The 23,554-nt window shown below is 43.4% G+C and overlaps 1 protein-coding gene across 1 annotated transcript in view; it reads right to left on the reverse strand.

Moving 5' to 3' along the window:
* LOC115138903 (rho guanine nucleotide exchange factor 10-like protein) overlaps nt 1–23,554 on the reverse strand; it is a 154,630-nt gene that overhangs the window by 89,632 nt on the left and 41,444 nt on the right. The window contains 2 exon segments of the mRNA XM_065000670.1: nt 8,408–8,508; nt 13,931–14,058. Coding sequence (XP_064856742.1) covers nt 8,408–8,508; nt 13,931–14,058 — 229 coding nt within the window.

A 23,554-nucleotide genomic window follows, 5' to 3' on the forward strand; every position in this document is an offset into this window, starting at 1 on the left:
CAGAGGCACAATACTACACTGTAAAGTGGACACTACAGGGCAAAAGAGATCATAAGGACATGGCAAAATGCTCAACCATTTAAGGTTTAAGACTTGATGTTACTACAATCTGTCCCTATACATTTTTAAATTGATGGAGCACTATAACCAAATATGAGTTAAATTGGTACAACATTCTCACTCACAGGTACAACAATATAACCTCAATATGCCTCAAAATATGTTAATGACAAGAAACAACAATATCATGCACCCACAATTGCAGTGGTTCTCACCGGTGTGCTTACTTGTGAGCGCTAGTGCCTGTCAGATAATACATTAAAGGGCACATGGTGTGTTGTTGTTGTTGTTTCAAGTCCAGTGTGCTCAGGCTGTTGTTACATTTGTATGATTTGAGGGGCGCACATCACAAGAAAAGTCATTTTAATCATTTTACTTCTTCTATGAAAACCATTATCATAGGCAAGTCTGATTAGGCTTAGCCAGAGAGGTTGATTTCTTTTATATTTGACTCTTGGCTTAGCTACACAACAGCCTCTGCCAAAGCTGCAGCACCCCCTGAAAAATCAGAATAAAAAATCTTAATACATTTTATTTTTTTAAACCCAAAAGTGGTCCTTTTTCCTATTTTACCAAAGCTACATGTTTTTCTTTCTGTTTCATATTCACAGGACTCACTTAAAGGGGTACACACAAATACACCATCATGAGTAAAAAATTGTGAAAACTATGAAAATTCTTTAAAATAAACCATATTTTACCTTTAAAAGATTGTCACAAAAAAATATGATTTGCAGTATGGATCAGATGAGATGGAGGTCATTACCAATAAAAGTGTAGATAGTGTAGATGTGCTGCAGAATTGTATATCCCATCAAGGGGTGCCATGGTCCAAAAAAGGTTGGGAACCAATGCACTAGTGGTCAAAAGGTTTTTGGCGCTCCAAAGATATGGTACGGTGTGGGGTGGAAATACAGTACCTTTCGAAATACAGTAATTATTTCCCGCCCACAAAATGTTCACACAATGCACCATAATTTATAGTATGCCGCAGTAAAACATTTGGGTATTTTACTGTTGATAATACCCTAAGTTACAGTATAAATTACAGTTTTCCATTAAATTGTACAGTACTTGAACTGATAGCATGGATCTGAAGGACATCTCTTCTACTTGAACCTACAGCATGGTACAGGAAGCACATGGCCCATCTCCTGTGTTCTGCTCCCCGGTGCTTCATCATAGTACTTGTTAGCAGTGGATTAAAGACATGCTCTGGAACTTTGACAACTAGTAAGTGTTTTTTAAACCTCACACTTTGGGCTGGATGTGTCAATGTTTAGTTCTTACAGACATCAGCTATGAGCAGAATTTTATAAAATCTCAATTAGCCACGAAATCCCTAGTTTGGAAGTGACTGTTTACTGGAAGCTGTGCATCGCCATTTTCCCCCACCTGGGCAGCCTAGCAATTCGAGTTCCATCCAATAAGGTTCAGTTCTTTGCTATTTGAGTGAGATGCACACTAGTGAGATGCACACACAGCAGAGTGAGAGAGAGAGCAATGACGTGGTGCACATATCTGCACATATGTGACATACAGTAGTAGTACACCATTTTGGGGAACACTTTTGGCTTGTGAGCACTACTTTCAGAACTACTGGCTAAAAAGTATACATAACTACTGGAGAATCTCTTTAAGAGGGAGTCTTAAAGTGTGTGCCACGACGGACAAGCCACACTCCACTCCTCAGGCATTGTCTATCAATCGGCTGCTGGGGAAGAGGAGAGTCTGACACACTTAGAGATAGCAAGGTAACCGCAGGCCACAGCCCCCTGCCTGCCCTCTGCTCCCTGTGGTGGGACTGATTGCTTGTCTCAATCATCCTTTCCACCCTCCCATCCCTTTCAACCTCTCTCTTCTTGCCTCTATCCACTCCTCCGTCTCTCTTTCTCTGGCACCTCAACTCCTCTCACTTGTCTGATCTGCTTGTGTGGGCCGTCAAATCAGCAGTCCTAACCTTGCCTGTGAAAGGCTGGAAGTCCATACATTGAAATAGTAATGAATTATTCTGCACAAAATCAACCTATTAATAATTATTAGGCTATGTGTCTGGCAATGTTATTGTAGGACCCTCTTAGAAACAGTAGTCCCAATTGAAGTGGAATAGGAGATACTGCGGAACACGTAGCTTTTCTGAGTTCTGAGTGTGCAGCAGCACCACTGTTGGCCAATTGTGAACATGTGGTCCCAAGGTGACACAATTCGAGAGCTTGGGACTATACGGTTATAATTGGCAAAATGTCATTATTGACACAGCCTTGTTCTGTTCAAGGTTCTCTACCTATGTAGTATTCTAAATACCCCAATTCATGTTACTAAGTACAAAAGAATACAATACAAAAATTGCTGTCACCATTCAAACCAATAAGGGTTTGGAACTTTAAAGCCAATATCTCAGAATTATATTTTTGCAGATAGAACCTTATCAGCCCAAGCTCTCAAAGTTGTTTTTACTGGAGGCATCTGTTCTATATTGTCTGTGGTGTAAGGCCTTACTGCTGGACACATGCAAAGTAAAAACCTCTACATCAACAAACTTTTCATATCTGTCAGACATTCCTACTGTATATATAATGTATGTGCCCAAGACAAAGAGCTACGCTACAAGACAAATCATGCTATTAATGTGCTTCAAATTGTACGTCAGGCAAACAATTATGTTCCTGTAGCTTAAGTGTAAGCAATGAGATGTGATTGATGTGTTTTGAAAGTACACTTTGGGGATAGCATTTGGCAAATTGGCACTAAGCGTATTCTGTGCGGTATAGTAAGGAGTGTACATGAAAGCATACCTGAGGGATATAAGTGTGCTATATAAATGGGGGGTTATAACATAAACACCGGTAGCTACAAGGCTGAGTCTGGCTCCAAAATGAGCTTTGTGATGTTTAATAGCTCACTAAATCATGCATTCGAGTGTTTGCTATTTGGGGCATCAGCCATTTGGAGACATTTTGGAGCAAGGCGCCCCTCTCTGTCCATACAGGATACGGCTGAGTAGAGTTCAACTGCTGATTGAAATAGAAATGACCATGAAATGACAGGAGAGCCTAGTGACGGCAGGCCATCCGTGAAATTACATCAACAACTCCCTTATTGTAATTACATTTGGTTAAATGGGAAAGCAAAGTGGGGGTGTAATGCAATTAACATGTAATTGACATCCTGGCCGGGTTGATGCAAGTCCATTTTGTTCACACTGTAGCCTCAAAAATGTCTCAATGGATTTTCACCTACATTGCCTATCATAAGTAGCCCCTTGGATTTCTTCACATTTTATGTTGTTACAAAGTGGGATTGAAATGGATTTAATTGTCTTTTTTTGTTGTCAACGATCTACCCAAAATGTTTTGTCAAAATGGATTTTTGTTATCCTAAATTGTATTAACACTAATAAAAAGTAACTTGATTAGATAAGTATTCGCCCCTTGAGCCAATACATGTTAGAAAGAGCTTTTGCAGCGATTACAGCTGTGTCTTCTTGGGTAAGTCTAAGAGCTTTGCACACCTGAGTAATGCAATATTTGCCCATTATTCTTTTCTAAATTCCTCAAGCTCTGTCAAGGTGTTGGGGATGATGGCTAGACAGCAATTTCCAAGTCTTGCCATATATTTTCAAGCCGATTTAAGTCAAATCTTTGTCACTCAGTCTTCTTGGTAAGCAACTCCAGTATAGATTTGGCTTTGTGTTATAGGTCTGGTGTAAAGAAAACTGAAGCAGGTTTTCCTCTAGGATTTTGCCTGTGCTTAGCTCCATCCCGTTTATTTTAATCAGTCTTTGTCAGTCTTTTGTCGATGTCAAGCATACCCATACCATGATGCCGCCACCACACCATGCTTCAATTTCAGGTGGTAGTTACTCAGCGATGTGTTGGATTTTCTCCAAACATAAGGCCTAGCATTTAGGCCAAAAGGTGTATTCCTTTGCCATTACTTATTTTCCCAGTATTACTTTAGTGCCTTGTTGCATACAGGATGCATGTTTTGGAAGATTTTTAATTCTGTATATTCCTATCCTATTCTTTTCACTCATTATTGTGGAGTCACTACAATTTTGTTGATTCATTCTCAGTTTTTAACCGTTGAACTAGCTGTTTTAATATCACCTCAGTTTCCTTCCTGTCCTGCATCTCAGTTCAGGACAACTGTGTCTTTGATGTGTCTGGGTGGTTTAATACATAATCCATAGAATAATTATTAAATTGGCATGCTTAAATAAATATTAAATGTCAGATGTGTTATTGTTACCCATCTACCAATCACTGCCCTTCTTTGTGAGGCTATGGATGAGCTCCCTGGTCTTTGTAGTTGAATATGTGCGCGAAATTCAATACTTGACTGTGTGACCTTACGGATGTTGTGTATAAACAGGGCAATCATGTCAACCCTTATTATTTCACACAATGTGAGTCCATGTTACTTATTATGTGATTTGTTAAGCCATATTTTCCTCCTGGACTCATTTAGGCTTGCCTAAACAAAAGGGGGTGAATACTTATGCAACAACTATATTTTAGTTATATCATTTTTAGTAATTTGTAAAGATTTGTAGGATTTTCTTTTCACTTTGACATTGTCATATTTTGTATAAAGTGTAAGAACACAACATGGCCAAAGGTATGTAGACACCTGCTCATCTAACATCTCATTCCAAAATCATAGACATTAATGTGGAGTTGGTCCCCCCTTTGCTGAAATAACAGCCTCCACTCTTCTAGGAAGGTTTTCCACTAGATGTTGGAACATTGTTGCGGGGACTTTCTTCCATTCAGCCACAAAAGCATGAGTGAGGTCGGCCACTGATGTTGGGTGATTAGGCCTGGCTCGCAGTTTGTGCACGGGGGCATTGTCATGCTGAAAGAGAAAAGGGCCTTCTCCAAACTGTTCTGGAAGCACAGAATCGCTTAGAATGTTATTGTATGCTGTTGCTTTAAGATTTCCGTTCACTGTAACTAAGGGGCCTAGCCCGAACCATGAAAAACAGCCCCAGAACATTATTCCTCCTCCACCAAAATGTACGAATTGGGGCAGGTAGCGTTCTCCTGGAATCCGCCAAACCCAGATTTGTCCATCGGACTACCAGACGGTGAAGCGTGATTCTTCACTCCAGAGAACGGGTTTCCACTGCTCCAGAGTCCAATGGCTCCGAGCTTTACACTACTCTAGCCAACGTTTGGCATTGCGCATGGTGTACGGCTGCACGGCCATGGAAACCCATTTCATGAAGCTCCCGATGAACAGTTCTAGTGCTGACGTTGTTTCCAGAGGCAGTTTAGAAGTCGTTAGTGGGTGTTGCAATCGAGGACAGGCCATTTGTACACGCTACGAGCTTCAGCACTCGCCGGTCCAATTCTGTGAGCCTATGTGGCCTAACACTTCAAGCTGAGCCGTTGTGCTCCTAGATGTTTCCACTTCACAATAACAGCACTTACAGTTGAACAGGGCAGATCTAGCAGGGCAGAAATTTGACGAACTTGTTGGAAAGGTAGCATCCTATGACGGTGTCACGTTGAAAGTCACTTAGCTCTTCAGTACGTGACATTCTACAGACAATTTTTGTTTATGGAGATTGCATAGCTGTGTTTTCTGTGTGGTTTTTTTAACCTTTGCTTAACTAGGCAAGTCAATTAAGAACAAATACTTATTTACAATGACGACTTAGGAACAGTGGATTAACTGCCTTTCTCAGTGGCAGAATGACAGATTTTTACCTTGTCAGCTTGGGGATTCGATCTAGTAACCTGGCCTAACGCTCTAACCATTAGGCTACCTGCCGCCCCTTTGTGCTCGATGGTATACACCTGTCAATAACAGGTGAGGCTGAAATAGCCTAATTTCACTAATTTGAAGAGGTGACCACATACTTTTGGACTTGTAGTGTATGTTAGGTCTAAATATGCAGTCCTACAGTAATAAACCTATTCTATACGTAACTACTGCAATACTGAGTATAAGGAATAAGGAAGCCAGAAAAATAAGTGGATATAGAGTGCATACAGGCAGGTAAAGTGATGGAGAGAATATTTTATGGCAGGTCATACTGTTTTATATTAAAAACATTCCTAATATTGAACTTTTAATAGGCTTTTGGAAATGTTTGTCCCTCTCCCTGAGTGGCTAGCTGCTATCTGTGTTTTGGGGATCTTTCCACTTAAACCGCAACAACCACTTCGTTATTTGCTCATCACCATTAAAAGATTTCCAATAACTTGAGCTTGAGAAGCATCGTGAGATTGGCATTGGGGTGGTTTGTTGTTGTGCAACCAATCTATTCTGCAAAAACATTCGCTTCCCAAGTAATAACCGGATAATACAAACACTTGGCAAAAGTTGGGTAAGGGGAGGAAACAATTCAAATCAAAATACCAAACAAACCACATTTCCACACTCTTGTCCTAGCTTGTCTAACAAAACCATATTGTTTGTGCAGTAATGGGCTTGAGAATATACTACATAGACTAAAGCTTTCAGAACGATTCTAAATTGTATTTTCAGAGTAATTTGGCTTTGCATTTCGTCCATGTTAATGTAGCAGTGTTTAGACACATATTCTATTCTTATTTACAATAAAAAAAGAGACTCCAAAAGGACACTATACATTTTTAACCATTTACAGTATTTCTATTGGGTACAAAATGATCTGAAACACAACCAAAACAAACAGCAAATGCATCCAACAAGTTTGTAGAGTGACAAGCATGATGTAGTCATTGTGTGCTAGTAATATGAGACCAAGTGCTTAGATTTTACTACTTTAATACACATAAGTGAATTTGTCCCAATACTTTTGGTTCCCTAAAATGGGAGGACTATGTACATAAAAATGCTGTAATTTTTAGACGGTTCACCCAATATGGATGAAAGTACCCTTATATTAAAGCTGACAGCACTTTACCCTCATAGTCATTGTATCATTTCATGTGTCACTGTCACCATACTTTTGAAGTTATCTGTATAAGCTATGATTGCTACTGTAGAAGCTAAGTCATTTCAATAGATCACCTGTCCTAATCAGCACCGCTGTGTTGTGGATGCTGCTGTGCTGTGGTATACTCAACTGAAAGTATCCGCCCTGTCGGATGTTTTTGATGCCTTTCTGACAGTCAGACAACACCCCACGGGCTCTGCTGGAGAGCCTACAGACGTACTCCAGCACTGACGTATTCAGCACACTACCTCGTGCCCCACTGTGAGACACAGAGCTGCAGCACCACGCAGAGATCCACTCTAGTGGTCTTTTCCCTGCCATTTCTGAGGACAGAGAAATATGCAGATGTCTACAGAAACTAACACTGTGGATAGATAGCCAAACAGACATGACTACTTTAGCCTATAACACATAACAGTAGACTTAGTCCTGGCCCTATCGATCCCTTTGCAAGTTGTCCCTGGGGCTGGGTATTCCTCACCACCACAACAGGATGATGTTCAATTGCATCTCTGGCTGCTCATCTGTAAAATGCATTTCATGTTGTGGTGTTTAATCTGGTTCCAGTAACTTCCTTTGAAACCTTTACAGATTTGTGTACAGGAGCTTACTGTGAAGCCAGCGGCCTCTGGGATTTAAGCAGCCCAAATACAGTGCCGGCCCAAGTAACACGCTATCAGGACGCTTAGAGAGAAATACCATAGACACAAAACCATGAGTAGTGTATGTATGTGTGCATGTGTGTTTGGGTGAGTCAGGGGAAGTGGTGGGGGGAGTGATGGGGGGGAGCTAGTTTCACCATGGCAAATCAGATTAATATCATGTACAGTAGTAGCCCTGGCTGGCTAGCCCCGTGTCAGTTGCTCAGAGCACGCTTTGATGAACCTCCCAATGGATGGCCTCCAGCATCACTGGGTGGATTCACTCCGGTTATAGAGCCAGGCTATAGGTAGTGGGGAGTGGGGAAGGGGAGACTGGAGGGGGAGGCAGTAGGAAAGAAAATCACAGTGCTGCTCCCTGCTGGAAAGGGACCAGTGCTGATGCAGTCTCAGACTGTGTGTGTACCTTCATGCTCAGCTCAATATGGCCTAGCCTCTGAGGCCAAGCACACATTATACAGAACACATTATCCCTGGGGGACGTCTTTGGTTAATGTGATTCAGTAACACATAACACCAGACTTTCGCTGAGCCAATGACTGTAAAACAAACCAGAAAGTGCCTTAGCAGGAGCACAGCTGCCTTAACCACCTACTCTTTTGCAAGGATTTGTAAGTGAAATGTTATAACTACTACTCTATAAAGCCTAAACAACACCATAGAAATCAATTCACTGTGTGTATTTTGCAGCTTGTTTTATGTTACTGGTGTTTTGTTTCAGTAAGGGTAAGGAAAGGTCATGTAATGCAGTACTCACGCTGCGCAATCTGGGCCAGGTGCAGCCGGTTGACCCAGGAGATCTTGCTGAGGGGGCTGGGGGTGTTGAAAACCACCATGAAGCTGACGGGATGTCCCGACCTGGAAGGGAATGCACACACACAAGTTAAAACAACTGACTCATGCTCTGTGGGGACCTCATCAGGACCATTGTTCTACTGTTTACAGAAAGCAACAGCTAAAAGCCCATCTGTGTTTTATGGGTCATTCACTGCACCGGAAAAGAGCCATAAGTGTAGGAATAATGGTATCGCGCTCCATAGAGCAAATCAATGAATAAAGACAAATACCACATACAAATGCTCTGCAAAAGGCCTGTTCCTTCTCAGTGACAGTCCACACAGAGCAAGGAAAAAGTTCTAGGTGCTATTTCAGACTTTCAAACTGAAATTCAAAAAATGCAAGTTCTCTTTAGGTTTGCGCAGTGTCATATAAGATATAGGTCTATGGTCCTAGGTTCCCAAAACCAGGACACCGTTGCAGACTGGTCTGTTTTATGGATGTATGTTTGGATATGCCATGGGATTGTGATATGGTTGCATTATGTGATTATGAAATTATGGTCTGCTTTTTATTTGGAAGCTTAGTCGTATGTGACTATTCAATGATGTAGGCCTATCTATTTTACACATGTTGTAAACAAACCCCCCTTCTGGATTAATAAAGACGTACTGTAGATATTCTACTGTACTATAAGAATGCAACCTCTCCTGTAGAGGTACTTCTGGGGACAGGATGATGAGTAGGAGAAAGAAAAGGGAGGAGATGTCGAGACCTCTCCCTCAACATCAACAAAACAAAGAAACTGATTGCAGGCTACAGGACACAGAAGAGGGAGCATACCCCCGTCCTAATCGACGGGGCCGCAGTGTATAGGGTCAAAAGCTTCAAGTTTCTCGGTGTGCCCTTCATTGATGACCTGAAATGGTCTCACCAAACTGATACCCTGGTGAAGAACAGCGCCTCTACAACCTGAAGAAATGAAGGACCTCAGTCACCCGAGCCACTGACTGTTCACTTGGCTACTGTCTGACAGACAGAGACAGTACAGGTGCATCAGTGCCAAGACCAAGAGACTAAACAACAGCTTCTATTGCCAAGCTATCAGACTGTTGAACAGCCATCACTAGCCATCTACCAGGTGATGCACACTGCTCACACACACACAAGCTATCACATACACACACACACACTCGCTGTTGTCCCATGTTATAGAGACATTAAACCACTGAACATAGTGTATTCTCAACATAGCTCATTCTAATAGTTGAATTACACTGTTTATACACACCACACATTCATTTATATACTTGATTCTTCACATAGCTCAGTCTAATATATCTATTGCTGTACATTTGCTTCTTAGTAAATTGTGTGTAAATTCATCCGGTGTATATACTGTACGTATAGATTGCATTTGGATTACTGTTACAGTGCTATCTGGGTAGTTAATTACATTTGTTCCGACGTTTCTTGATTTTTCTTTAAACAAAAATATTATAACAATTTGTGTACTACATTTTACTGCATGTTTAGGAACCAGAACATAAGCATTTCTCTGCACCTGCTATAACATCTGCTAAACCTTGGATGCGATCAATAAACTTTGATTTGATTTGAAGGAGTAAGAGTCCTGTAACCACAGAGCCGTAACAAACAGCACATTTCACCTCCCCCTGTTTCAATCAGGATGGTGGAAGTGATGTAAAGGTCAGATGATACGGCATGCGCTGTTGGACCCTGAAGGTAGAGACGCCCAGATCAGATAAGAGAAGGGATGAGAGGGAGCATGAACTGCTAACACACAAAGAAGGAGCCAGGGAGCTGGATTAACAGGCCAGAATCCCCACTCCGCCCCCCTGCTCCTCGCCTCTTGGCCCCCGACATGCCTCTTACACCCTGGGTAAAAGCTGACAGTTCTGGACCTGTATGTGGGAATAATGTGATCCTTGAACAGGGGGAGCTCAGTGTGGAACTTTTAAAGGTCATAGGCCTCCAGTAGTGGCTCAGCACTCTGAGATCAGCAGCTGTGATTGCGCTACCATGTTACCTCTCAACAATGGCACACAGTTTTACATTCACCAACTCCTCCTGCTGACACTCATCCTTGCAGTCTCTATGCAATACGTGTCTTAAATGTTAGTTTTTCCTCTGTTCTACATGAATAAACAAGGACACAGATACTACTTGCTTCAGGTTGAGTGATAAAAGATACAACAGCAGTACACATCCCCAGTGACTCGTATCTCTCTCTCTCGCTCTCTCAAATCTGCTTCTGTCATACCTGCCTGCTCAGACTGAGTGAGAGCGTGAGAAAAGACAAGGACAGAAAGATGTGAGTAAGATCTCCAAATTATTTGACATGTTGAAAAAGTGGGGCTTTCACACAGAGATGTAATTCATACCCTTCACTGCTTAAATACAGAAGAAGCAATTTGCTGAGGAAAGAGAGAGATGAAGCAAGAGGGGAGAGAAAGATGAGAATGAAACTGGTCACTTCATCAGATTGCCAGGGAGGGTAATACTTGACGCTCACGCTGCTCCAAACATGCTAATCAGAACAGACTTGGAGTCCTCCCACCGCCTGATTGACAGGCGCAGATGTGCTGGTACACAGGCAGCACGGGGAAGTAGGCACGGGCATGATGGCGGAATAGAGTGGAGCAAGGACCCGGCCCACAGCCCAGACCCGGACTGATGTATGGCTGCTGGTCACTGCTGAGGCACACATGTGACATTAATGCACAAAGAGTGGACAGACACTGAGAGGTCCTGTGGGAGCATCAGTGTGCCTAGACCAGACCTGGCTGGATGGGGAAATTCACAACTTAGCTGCTCATTGCGAGGGGAGTGAATGATGCACGTGCCATTTATGGATGGAGGGATGGAGGGTAGGGAGGTCCCTGCTCTGCGTGGAGGGATGGAGGGAAGGGAAGTCCCTGCTCTGCGTGGAGGGATGGAGGAAAGGGAAGTCCCTGCTCTGCGTGGAGGGATGGAGGAAAGGGAAGTCCCTGCTCTGCGTGGAGGGATGGAGGGAAGGGAAGTCCCTGCTCTGCGTGGAGGGATGGAGGGAAGGGAGGTCCCTGCTCTGCGTGGAGGGATGGAGGGAAGGAAGGTCCCTGCTCTGCGTGGAGGGATGGAGGGAAGGAAGGTCCCTGCTCTGCGTGGAGGGATGGAGGGAAGGAAGGTCCCTGCTCTGCGTGGAGGGATGGAGGGAAGGAAGGTCCCTGCTCTGCGTGGAGGAATGGAGGGAAGGGAAGTCCCTGCTCTGTGTGGAGGGATGGAGGGAAGGAAGGTCCCTGCTCTGCGTGGAGGGATGGAGGGAAGGGAGGTCCCTGCTCTGCGTGGAGGGATGGAGGGAAGGGAGGTCCCTGCTCTGCGTGGAGGGATGGAGGGAAGGGAAGTCCCTGCTCTGCGTGGAGGGATGGAGGGAAGGGAAGTCCCTGCTCTGCGTGGAGGGATGGAGGGAAGGAAGGTCCCTGCTCTGCGTGGAGGGATAGAGGAAAGGGAGGTCCCTGCTCTGCGTGGAGGGATGGAGGGAAGGGAGGTCCCTGCTCTGCGTGGAGGGATGGAGGGAATGGGGGCTGTGATGGGCTGCTTGCTTGAGAACTCTCCCAGGATGACAGGAGGGGACCGACTCAGTAAAGGGGGACCCTGCTGTGGACCCACTCTCCCTCCACCACTCTCACAGACAGAGCAAGACTGTATATCAACGTTTGTGCAAGATTGAGAATAGAGAGAAAACAAGAGAGAACAAAATAGAGAAAAGAGAGAAAAGAGAGAAAGGAGGCAGAGAGCGAGACACAGAGAGCAAGATGCCGAGAACAAGAGAGACACACAGAGAGAAAGAAAGAAAAAGAGAGAAAGAAAGAGGTGTGCCCAGTCTACCTTCTGTTCTCTCCTGCAATATGCCACCATTGCACCCTGGGTCGTGTCAGAATGGCTGAGGCGCCCACCGCGCCAACTGTCACCCCCCAACCCCCACCAATCACCACCATACCCAAGCACTAAGGCACTCTGCTGGCCCTGCCACCTCAACAGCCAGCCCTGCCGGCCAAGCAACCACCCAGCCTCCAGCAACAATTAGTCTGCTATCAGACCCTGCTCAGCTCTCTCTCTTTATTACTTTATCACATGCCTCTCTTCACAATATACTATAACCATCACTACACTCTACACTGGAGTCCAAGTCTGTATAGTACTCTACTTGCTCAAAGCATTTCCCTCACTTTACATTGTAGAAACCTGCTTCTCTGTGTGGCAGAATGAGGTCTGTTGGCTGCTACAAACAAATAATGTTACACTATCTGATACAACCCACAGAGATGGGGTACGGGGGTATCCCTCCCTGGTCCATGCTGCTGCTCATGACATTATCAATGGGACCAAGGGGATGTGGTACTCCTCAACGGGGATGCTGGGACTTTCTTGTATGCATGACATCTGGCTCCACCAAACATCGAGAAAGCAGCTTGGCCCTGCAGGCCCAGTGTGGCACCACAGAGAGGGGGGGGATGGGTACCAATCTGCAGTGCTCTGCTGCTCAAGCTGTCACTTTAGGTTGGATGGGTACATTTAGGCCCTCACTGCTGTCACCCTGCCTTGCCCCGTTTATGTTGTGGAGGTGGATCAAGGTCTCTTTCCCTCCCTGCTCATAATACTCCCCTCCTCCCCCTCTCATCCTCCACACACTAGCAGCCACAGCACGACTCCCACTCTAATCTGTCTTCATTCTCTATCCTCCTCCTCTACTCTCAGCTGAGTCCATAGCCACTTGAGCACATTACGATAAGCACATTCAGACTCATCACAGTGTGAGAGAATTATAGAAGCTCCCATTATGGAGCCTTTAGATTTAGTATATCTAAAAATGACAAAATTAACTGTCAGTCAAAGACCACTTTCTGTGTGTCCTTGAGCTGAACTACAATGGCTTTTTAATTTTTTTTAAAATTCTGTCCGAACAAATGAAAAACACACAATACTGGCTATACCTGTAATATGAATGGAACTCCATGAAAATAACATGGCAAATGCTGTCATTCCATTTGCGTTCTCAGGGAAGTGAATATGTGAACGATCAGTTAATGACAAATTGCGGTGCACACCTCTAATTTGCCAGCCAGCTGTGGCAGAAATGGTGTAAGGCTTTTAACACTGGCTGAGCCAGGTAATGTGCTCAGTGAGGTTAAGCGAACGCAACGTCAGGCTCCTGCATCATCATAACGTTAGCGCCCAGGCACATTAAAATGTTTGTCACCGGCCATTCTCTTTTAGTGTTGAGTGTGATGGCCTGTTTTCCGAGTTATGGATGAGGCAATTTCTCCAGCAACCCATTTTGTGGAGTCAAGACGGCAGTGTAAAACAAGCCCTTGCAGTTCAATTTGTCGTCTTTAAATCGTAAAATCACACAAGTGTGAAGATAATGGATGAATTCTTCACATTGGGTGGTACTACAGTATGACTTTAACACAAGGCCCAGTAATATTGATGTAATACTCACTTGTCTGGTCTCCCAGGCACCTGCAGGCGTAAGCGGCACTTGTTGGCACTCTGAAGTTGATCCTCCTTGATCCGAATGAGTCTCTGTAGAGCTAGACACCAGTCCTGGGCCACAGTCGTGTTCAGGTTCTATGATCCACAAACACACAAGAACATTCTGCTGTGACAAGAAAATATAGCTACAGTACATACTCCCATGTGCACGATATTCTTCTATCGACTCCTACATGATGCACTTCTGTGTACATTCACAAGCTAACATTCATATCTCATGCTTGCACACACACCTTTATATTTATGAACAGTACTGACATAAACTCAGCAAAAAAATAAATGTCCCTTTTTCAGGACCCTGTCTTTCAAAGATAATTTGTAAAAATCCAAATAACTTCACATATCTTCATTGTAAAGGGTTTAAACACTGTTTCCCATGCTTGTTCAATGAACCATAAACAATTAATGAACATGCATCTGTGGAACGGTCGTTAAGACACTAACAGCTTACAGACGGTAGCCAATTAAGGTCACAGTTATGAAAACTTAGGACACTAAAGAGGCCTTTCTACTGACTCTGAAAAACACCAAAAGAAAGATGTCCAGGGTCCCTGCTCATCTGCGTTAACATGCCTTAGGCATGCTGCAAGGAAACATGAGGACTGCAGATTTGGCCAGGGCAGTAAATTGCAATGTCCGTACTGTGAGACGCGTACGACAGCGCTACAGGGAGACAGGACGGATAGCTGATCCTCTTTGCAGTGGCAGACCACATGTAACACCACCTGCACAGGATCGATACATCCGAACATCACACCTGCGGGACAGGTACAGATTGGAAATAACAACTGCCTGATTTACACCAGGAACGCACAATCCCTCCATCAGTGCTCAGACTGTCTGCAATAGGCTGAGAGAGGCTGGACTGAGGGCTTGTAGGCCTGTTGTAAGGCAGGTCCTCACCAGACATCACCAGCAACAACATCGCCTATGGGCACAAACCCACCGTCGCTGGACCAGACAAGACTGGCAAAAGGTGCTCTTCATTGATGAGTCACAATTTTGTATCATCAGGGGAGATGATTGGATTCGCGTTTATCATCGAAGGAATGAGCGTTACACCGAGGCCTGTACTCTGGAGCGGGATTGATTTGGAGGTGGAAGGTCCGTCATGGTCTGGGGTGGTGTGTCACAGCATCATCGGACTGAGCTTGTTGTCATTGCAGGCAATCTTAACGCTGTGCATTACAGGGAAGACAACCTTCCTACCCTTCCTGCAGGCTCATCCTGACATGACCCTCCAGCATGACAATGCCACCAGCCATACTGCTCATTCTGTGCGTCATTTCCTGCAAGACAGGAATGTCAGTGTTCTGCCATGGCCAGCGAAGAGCCCGGATCTCAATCCCATTGAGCACGTCTGGGACCTGTTGAATCGGAGAGTGAGGGCTAGGGCCATCCCCCCCAGAAATGTCCGGGAACTTGCAGGTGCCTTGGTGGAAGAGTGGGGTAACATCTCACAGCAAGAACTGGCAAATCTGGTGCAGTCCATGAGGAGGAGATGCACTGCAGTACTTAATGCAGCTTAATGCAGTGGCCACACCAGATACTGACTGTTACTTTTGATTTTGACCCCACCCTCCCCCTCCCCTTTGTTCAGGGACACATTATTCCATTTCTCTCAGTCACATATCTGTGGAACTTGTTCAGTTTATGTCTCAGTTGTTGAATCTTGTTTATGTTCATACAAATATTTAGACATGTTAAATTTGCTGAAAATAAACGGTATTGACAGTGAGAGGATGTTTCTTTTTTTGCTGAGTTTACTTACACTCTCTATTAAAAGAACCCTCCACCCCTTCCTCATAAAACTGCTTTGATTTATAGACATTTTCATCAACCCACGGCAAAGCACTTTATACCATCAAATACGTCATACACATTACATCTCCTACACCACTTTTACAGTTAAGTCCCCCCAGTCATACTGTAAGAATCAAATCAATTTATGAAGTCAATGAGCCATGCAGAAGTATTTCCTATATTTGTTTGGTGGACATTTATATTATAACTGGGTGGAGTGTGAAAATCAATAATATGGAGTAAAGCCCATTTTACTCCACCTTAAAATAATAGAGATCCAAAAGGCCACCTTTCCACTGAGAGGCTCTTTGGTGATTGCTGGAGTGTACTGTGACTGTGTTATGTACAGTAGCTTTAATGTGATTGTGGCTACTGGTAGGTGTCCTGATTTGAACACAACAGAGCTCACTGCAGGAGAGAGAGGCACTACATTATTCAGGAGATAGCCCTCAAATCTGTCACATCTCTGATTCTCTGTTTTTGATATTTTTGGTATTTTATTAGGATCCCCCATGGGGATATCAAATGTATTTATGCTGTTATCAATTGGTGATTCCAGAAAGATCTGTAGCTTTTATATGATCACATTTTAATTGCATTTTAATTCTCCATTTTGAATTTCATTGTGAATGTTCCCAGAAATAGATTTCCCCAAATGTCTTCCTCTCTATCATCTTTGAATAACTATCATGCTTGTTGCTGTACAATGCCCTGCATTTAACAAAATAACACTGTTCATGCATTTTCAATATCCAATCAAAGCATTCTGTGTTCTCAGAGTTCAGACCTGCAGATAGTTGGGTTGTGGAAGAAAGAAATCACTTTACGAGTGCAAGCATTATTTTGACTTATCAGCTTTATGAAAAATTTGTCAAGCTGCAAATTAAATCTCTTTAAAGTAAAGACCATTGTTTTTGCAGGTCAGGCTGCGGTTCACATTTTTAAAGAAGGTAATATGGATGTAGGCTTTTGTGAGTAACTCGGAGGCAGCATGGGCTATGAGGTGATGCAATAAATACTATAGTAGAACAACATGTTGGGTTTGGGCTGTGTATACCAAATATGTCTCCTATAGCATTCCTACACTAAGTAGTGAGGCAGCGTGTTATATAGTAAGTAGTAGGGTATGCTGGTGTTACATAGTAATTAGTGGGGTGGTGTCATATAGTAAGAAGTGGGGTGGGCTGGTGTTATATAGTAAGTAGTGGGGTGGGCTGGTGTTATATAGTAAGAAGTGGGGTGGGCTGGTGTCATATAGTAAGTAGTGGGGTGGGCTGGTGTTATATAGTAAGTAGTGGGGTGGGCTGGTGTTATATAGTAAGAAGTGGGGTGGGCTGGTGTCATATAGTAAGTAGTGGGGTGGGCTGGTGTTATATAGTAAGTAGTGGGGTGGGCTGGTGTTATATAGTAAGTAGTGGGGAAGTGTTATATTGTAAGTAGTGGGGTGGGCTGGTGTTATATAGTAAGAAGTGGGGTGGGCTGGTGTCATATAGTAAGTAGTGGGGTGGGCTGGTGTTATATAGTAAGTAGTGGGGTACGCTGTTGTTATTTAATAAGTATTGGGGTGGGGTGGGCTGGTGGTACATAGTTGGTAGTGGGGTGGTGTTATATTGTAAGTAGTGGGGTTGTGTTATATTGTAAGTAGTGGGCTGGTGTTAAATAGTAAGAAGTGGGTTGGAGAGGTGTTATATAGTAAGTAGTGGGGTGGTGTTATATAGTAAGTAGTGGGGTGGTGTTATATAGTAAGTAGTGGGGGGATGTTATATAGTAGGTAGTGGGGGGATGTTATATATATATATATAAATTATTATAAATTATATAAAAATTTGTCAAGCTGCAAATTAAATCTCTTTAAAGTAAAGACCATTGTTTTTGCAGGTCAGGCTGCGGTTCACATTTTTAAAGAAGGTAATATGGATGTAGGCTTTTGTGAGTAACTCGGAGGCAGCATGGGCTATGAGGTGATGCAATAAATACTATAGTAGAACAACATGTTGGGTTTGGGCTGTGTATACCAAGTATGTCTCCTATAGCATTCCTACACTAAGTAGTGAGGCAGCGTGTTATATAGTAAGTAGTAGGGTATGCTGGTGTTACGTAAGTCGCTCTGGATAAGAGCGTCTGCTAAATGACTTAAATGTAAATGTAAATGTTAGTGGGGTGGTGTCATATAGTAAGAAGTGGGGTGGGCTGGTGTTATATAGTAAGTAGTGGGGTGGGCTGGTGTTATATAGTAAGAAGTGGGGTGGGCTGGTGTCATATAGTAAGTAGTGGTGTGGGCTGGTGTTATATAGTAAGTAGTGGGGTGGGCTGGTGTTATATAGTAAGAAGTGGGGTGGGCTGGTGTCATATAGTAAGTAGTGGGGTGGGCTGGTGTTATATAGTAAGAAGTGGGGTGGGCTGGTGTCATATAGTAAGTAGTGGGGTGGGCTGGTGTTATATAGTAAGAAGTGGGGTGGGCTGGTGTCATATAGTAAGTAGTGGGGAAGTGTTATATTGTAAGTAGTGGGGTGGGCTGGTGTTATATAGTAAGAAGTGGGGTGGGCTGGTGTCATATAGTAAGTAGTGGGGTGGGCTGGTGTTATATAGTAAGTAGTGGGGTGGGCTGGTGTTATATAGTAAGTAGTGGGGTGGGCTGGTGTTATATAGTAAGTAGTGGGGTGGGCTGGTGTTATATAGTAAGTAGTGGGGTGGGCTGGTGTTATATAGTAAGTAGTGGGGTGGGCTGGTGTTATATAGTAAGAAGTGGGGTGGGCTGGTGTCATATAGTAAGTAGTGGGGTGGGCTGGTGTTATATAGTAAGTAGTGGGGTGGGCTGGTGTCATATAGTAAGTAGTGGGGTGGGCTGGTGTTATATAGTAAGTAGTGGGGCACGCTGTTGTTATTTAATAAGTATTGGGGTGGGGTGGGCTGGTGGTACATAGTTGGTAGTGGGGTGGTGTTATATTGTAAGTAGTGGGCTGGTGTTATATTGTAAGTAGTGGGCTGGTGTTATATAGTAAGTAGTGGGCTGGTGTTATATTGTAAGTAGTGGGCTGGTGTTATATAGTAAGTAGTGGGGGATGTTATATAGTAGGTAGTGGGGGGATGTTATATAGTAGGTAGTGGGGTGGTGTTATATAGTAAGTAGTGGGGTGGTGTTATATAGTAAGTAGTGGGGTGGTGTTATATAGTAAGTAGTGGGGTGGTGTTATATAGTAAGTAGTGGGGTGGTGTTATATAGTAAGTAGTGGGGTGGTGTTATATAGTAAGTAGTGGGGGATGTTATATAGTAGGTAGTGGGGGATGTTATATAGTAAGTAGTGGGGTGGTGTTATATAGTAAGTAGTGGGGGGATGTTATATAGTAAGTAGTGGGGGATGTTATATAGTAAGTAGTGGGGTGGTGTTATATTGTAAGTAGTGGGCTGGTGTTATATAGTAAGTAGTGGGGGATGTTATATAGTAGGTAGTGGGGGATGTTATATAGTAGGTAGTGGGGGATGTTATATAGTAGGTAGTGGGGTGGTGTTATATATTAGGTAGTGGGGTGGAGTGGTGTTACATAGTAAGTAGTGAGCTGGTGTTATATAGAAGTAGTGGGATGGTGTTATATAGTAAGTAGTGGTGTTGTCTTATATTGTAAGTAGTGGGGTTGTGTTATATTGTAAGTAGTGGGGTGGTATTATATAGTAAGTACTGGGATGGGCTGGTGTTATTTAGTAAGAAGTGGGATGATGTTAGATAGTAAGTAGTGGGATGGTGATATATAGTAAGTAGTGGGGTGGGGTGGTGTTACATAGTAATTAGTGAGGTGGTGTTATATAGTAAGTAGTGGAATGGGCTGGTGTTATATAGTAAGTAGCGGGATGGTGTTAGATAGTAAGTAGTGGCATGGTGTTATATAGTATGAGGTGGGGTGGTGTTATACAGAAGTAGTGGGGTGGGCTGGTGTTATATAGTATGAGGTGGGGTGGTGTTATACAGAAGTAGTGGGGTGGGCTGGTGTTATATAGTAAGTAGTGGGGTGGTGTTATAGAGTGAGTAGTGGGGTGGTGTTATATAGTAAGTAGTGGGATAGGCTGGTGTTATATTGTAAGTAGTGGCATGGTGTTATATAGTATGAAGTGGGGTGGTGTTATATAGTAAGTAGTGGGGTGGGGTGGTGTTATATAGTAAGTAGTGGGGTGGTGTTATATAGTAAGTAGTGGGGGGATGTTATATAGTAGGTAGTGGGGGGATGTTATATATATATATATAAATTATTATAAATTATATAAAAATTTGTCAAGCTGCAAATTAAATCTCTTTAAAGTAAAGACCATTGTTTTTGCAGGTCAGGCTGCGGTTCACATTTTTAAAGAAGGTAATATGGATGTAGGCTTTTGTGAGTAACTCGGAGGCAGCATGGGCTATGAGGTGATGCAATAAATACTATAGTAGAACAACATGTTGGGTTTGGGCTGTGTATACCAAGTATGTCTCCTATAGCATTCCTACACTAAGTAGTGAGGCAGCGTGTTATATAGTAAGTAGTAGGGTATGCTGGTGTTACATAGTAATTAGTGGGGTGGTGTCATATAGTAAGAAGTGGGGTGGGCTGGTGTTATATAGTAAGTAGTGGGGTGGGCTGGTGTTATATAGTAAGAAGTGGGGTGGGCTGGTGTCATATAGTAAGTAGTGGTGTGGGCTGGTGTTATATAGTAAGTAGTGGGGTGGGCTGGTGTTATATAGTAAGAAGTGGGGTGGGCTGGTGTCATATAGTAAGTAGTGGGGTGGGCTGGTGTTATATAGTAAGAAGTGGGGTGGGCTGGTGTCATATAGTAAGTAGTGGGGTGGGCTGGTGTTATATAGTAAGAAGTGGGGTGGGCTGGTGTCATATAGTAAGTAGTGGGGAAGTGTTATATTGTAAGTAGTGGGGTGGGCTGGTGTTATATAGTAGAAGTGGGGTGGGCTGGTGTCATATAGTAAGTAGTGGGGTGGGCTGGTGTTATATAGTAAGTAGTGGGGTGGGCTGGTGTTATATAGTAAGTAGTGGGGTGGGCTGGTGTTATATAGTAAGTAGTGGGGTGGGCTGGTGTTATATAGTAAGTAGTGGGGTGGGCTGGTGTTATATAGTAAGTAGTGGGGTGGGCTGGTGTTATATAGTAAGAAGTGGGGTGGGCTGGTGTCATATAGTAAGTAGTGGGGTGGGCTGGTGTTATATAGTAAGTAGTGGGGTACGCTGTTGTTATTTAATAAGTATTGGGGTGGGGTGGGCTGGTGGTACATAGTTGGTAGTGGGGTGGTGTTATATTGTAAGTAGTGGGCTGGTGTTATATTGTAAGTAGTGGGCTGGTGTTATATAGTAAGTAGTGGGCTGGTGTTATATTGTAAGTAGTGGGCTGGTGTTATATAGTAAGTAGTGGGGGGATGTTATATAGTAGGTAGTGGGGGGATGTTATATAGTAGGTAGTGGGGTGGTGTTATATAGTAAGTAGTGGGGTGGTGTTATATAGTAAGTAGTGGGGTGGTGTTATATAGTAAGTAGTGGGGTGGTGTTATATAGTAAGTAGTGGGGTGGTGTTATATAGTAAGTAGTGGGGTGGTGTTATATAGTAAGTAGTGGGGGATGTTATATAGTAGGTAGTGGGGGATGTTATATAGTAAGTAGTGGGGTGGTGTTATATAGTAAGTAGTGGGGGATGTTATATAGTAAGTAGTGGGGGATGTTATATAGTAAGTAGTGGGGTGGTGTTATATTGTAAGTAGTGGGCTGGTGTTATATAGTAAGTAGTGGGGGGATGTTATATAGTAGGTAGTGGGGGGATGTTATATAGTAGGTAGTGGGGGGATGTTATATAGTAGGTAGTGGGGTGGTGTTATATATTAGGTAGTGGGGTGGAGTGGTGTTACATAGTAAGTAGTGAGCTGGTGTTATATAGAAGTAGTGGGATGGTGTTATATAGTAAGTAGTGGTGTTGTCTTATATTGTAAGTAGTGGGGTTGTGTTATATTGTAAGTAGTGGGGTGGTATTATATAGTAAGTACTGGGATGGGCTGGTGTTATTTAGTAAGAAGTGGGATGATGTTAGATAGTAAGTAGTGGGATGGTGATATATAGTAAGTAGTGGGGTGGGGTGGTGTTACATAGTAATTAGTGAGGTGGTGTTATATAGTAAGTAGTGGAATGGGCTGGTGTTATATAGTAAGTAGCGGGATGGTGTTAGATAGTAAGTAGTGGCATGGTGTTATATAGTATGAGGTGGGGTGGTGTTATACAGAAGTAGTGGGGTGGGCTGGTGTTATATAGTATGAGGTGGGGTGGTGTTATACAGAAGTAGTGGGGTGGGCTGGTGTTATATAGTAAGTAGTGGGGTGGTGTTATAGAGTGAGTAGTGGGGTGGTGTTATATAGTAAGTAGTGGGATAGGCTGGTGTTATATTGTAAGTAGTGGCATGGTGTTATATAGTATGAAGTGGGGTGGTGTTATATAGTAAGTAGTGGGGTTGAGTGGTGTTATATAGTAAGTAGTGGGATGGGGTGGTGTTATATAGTAAGACGTGGGATGGTGTTATATAGTAGGTAGTGGGATGGTGTTATATAGTAAGTACTGGGGAAGTGTTATATTGTAAGTAGTGGGGAGGGCTGGTGTTTTGTACTAAGTAATGGTGTGGGGTTATATTGTAAGTAGTGGGATGGTGTTATATAGTAAGTAGTGGGGAAGTGTTATATTGTAAGTAGTGGGGTGGGCTGGTGTTATATAGTAAGTAGTGGGGTGGGCTGGTGTTATATAGTAAGTAGCGGGGTGGGCTGGTGTTATATAGTAAGTAGTGGGGTGGGCTGGTGTTACATTGTAAGTAGTGGGGTGGAGTGGTGTCATATAGTAAGTAGTGGGGTGGAGTCATATAGTAAGTAGTGGGGTGGAGTGGTGTCAAATAGTAAGTAGTGGGGTGGCGTGGTGTCATATTGTAAGTAGTGGGGTGGAGTCATATTGTAAGTAGTGGGGTGGTGTCATATAGTAAGTAGTGGGGTGGAGTGGTATTACATAGTAAGTAGTGGGGTTGAGTGGTGTTATATAGTAAGTAGTGGGGTGGGCTGGTGTTATATAGTAAGTAGTGGGGTGGTGTTATATAGTAAGTAGTGGGCTGGTGTTATATAGTAAGTAGTGGCGTGGGGTGGTGTTCTATAGTAAATAGTGGGGTGGTGTTACATAGTTAGTAGTGGGATTGGCTTGTGTTATATATTAAGTAGTTGGGTCGGGTGGTGTTATATAGTAAGTAGTGGGGTGGGCTAGTGTTACATAGTAAGTAGTGGGGTTGGATGGTGTTACATAGTAAGTAGTGGGGTGGGCTGGTGTTATATAGTAAGTAGTGGGCTGGTGTTATATAGTAAGTAGTGGGCTGGTGTTATATAGAAATTAGTGCAGTGGGCTAGTGTTACATAGTAAGTAGTGGGGTTGAGTGGTGTTATATAGTAAGTAGTGGGCTGGTGTTATATTGCAAGCAGTGGGGTGGGCTAGTGTTACATAGTAAGTAGTGGGGTTGAGTGGTGTTATATAGTAAGTAGTGGGCTGGTGTTATATAGTAAATAGTGGGGTGGGCTGGTGTTATATAGTAAGTAGTGGGGTGGGCTGGTGTTATATAGTAAGTAGTGGGGTGGGCTGGTGTTATATAGTAAGTAGTGGGGTGGGCTGGTGTTATATAGTAAGTAGTGGGGTGGGCTGGTGTTATATAGTAAGTAGTGGGGTGGGCTGGTGTTATATAGTAAGTAGTGGGGTGGGCTGGTGTTATATTGCAAGCAGTGGGGTG

The sequence above is a fragment of the Oncorhynchus nerka genome, linkage group LG2 (assembly GCF_034236695.1).
Source record: "Oncorhynchus nerka isolate Pitt River linkage group LG2, Oner_Uvic_2.0, whole genome shotgun sequence".
NCBI lineage: Eukaryota > Metazoa > Chordata > Actinopteri > Salmoniformes > Salmonidae > Oncorhynchus > Oncorhynchus nerka.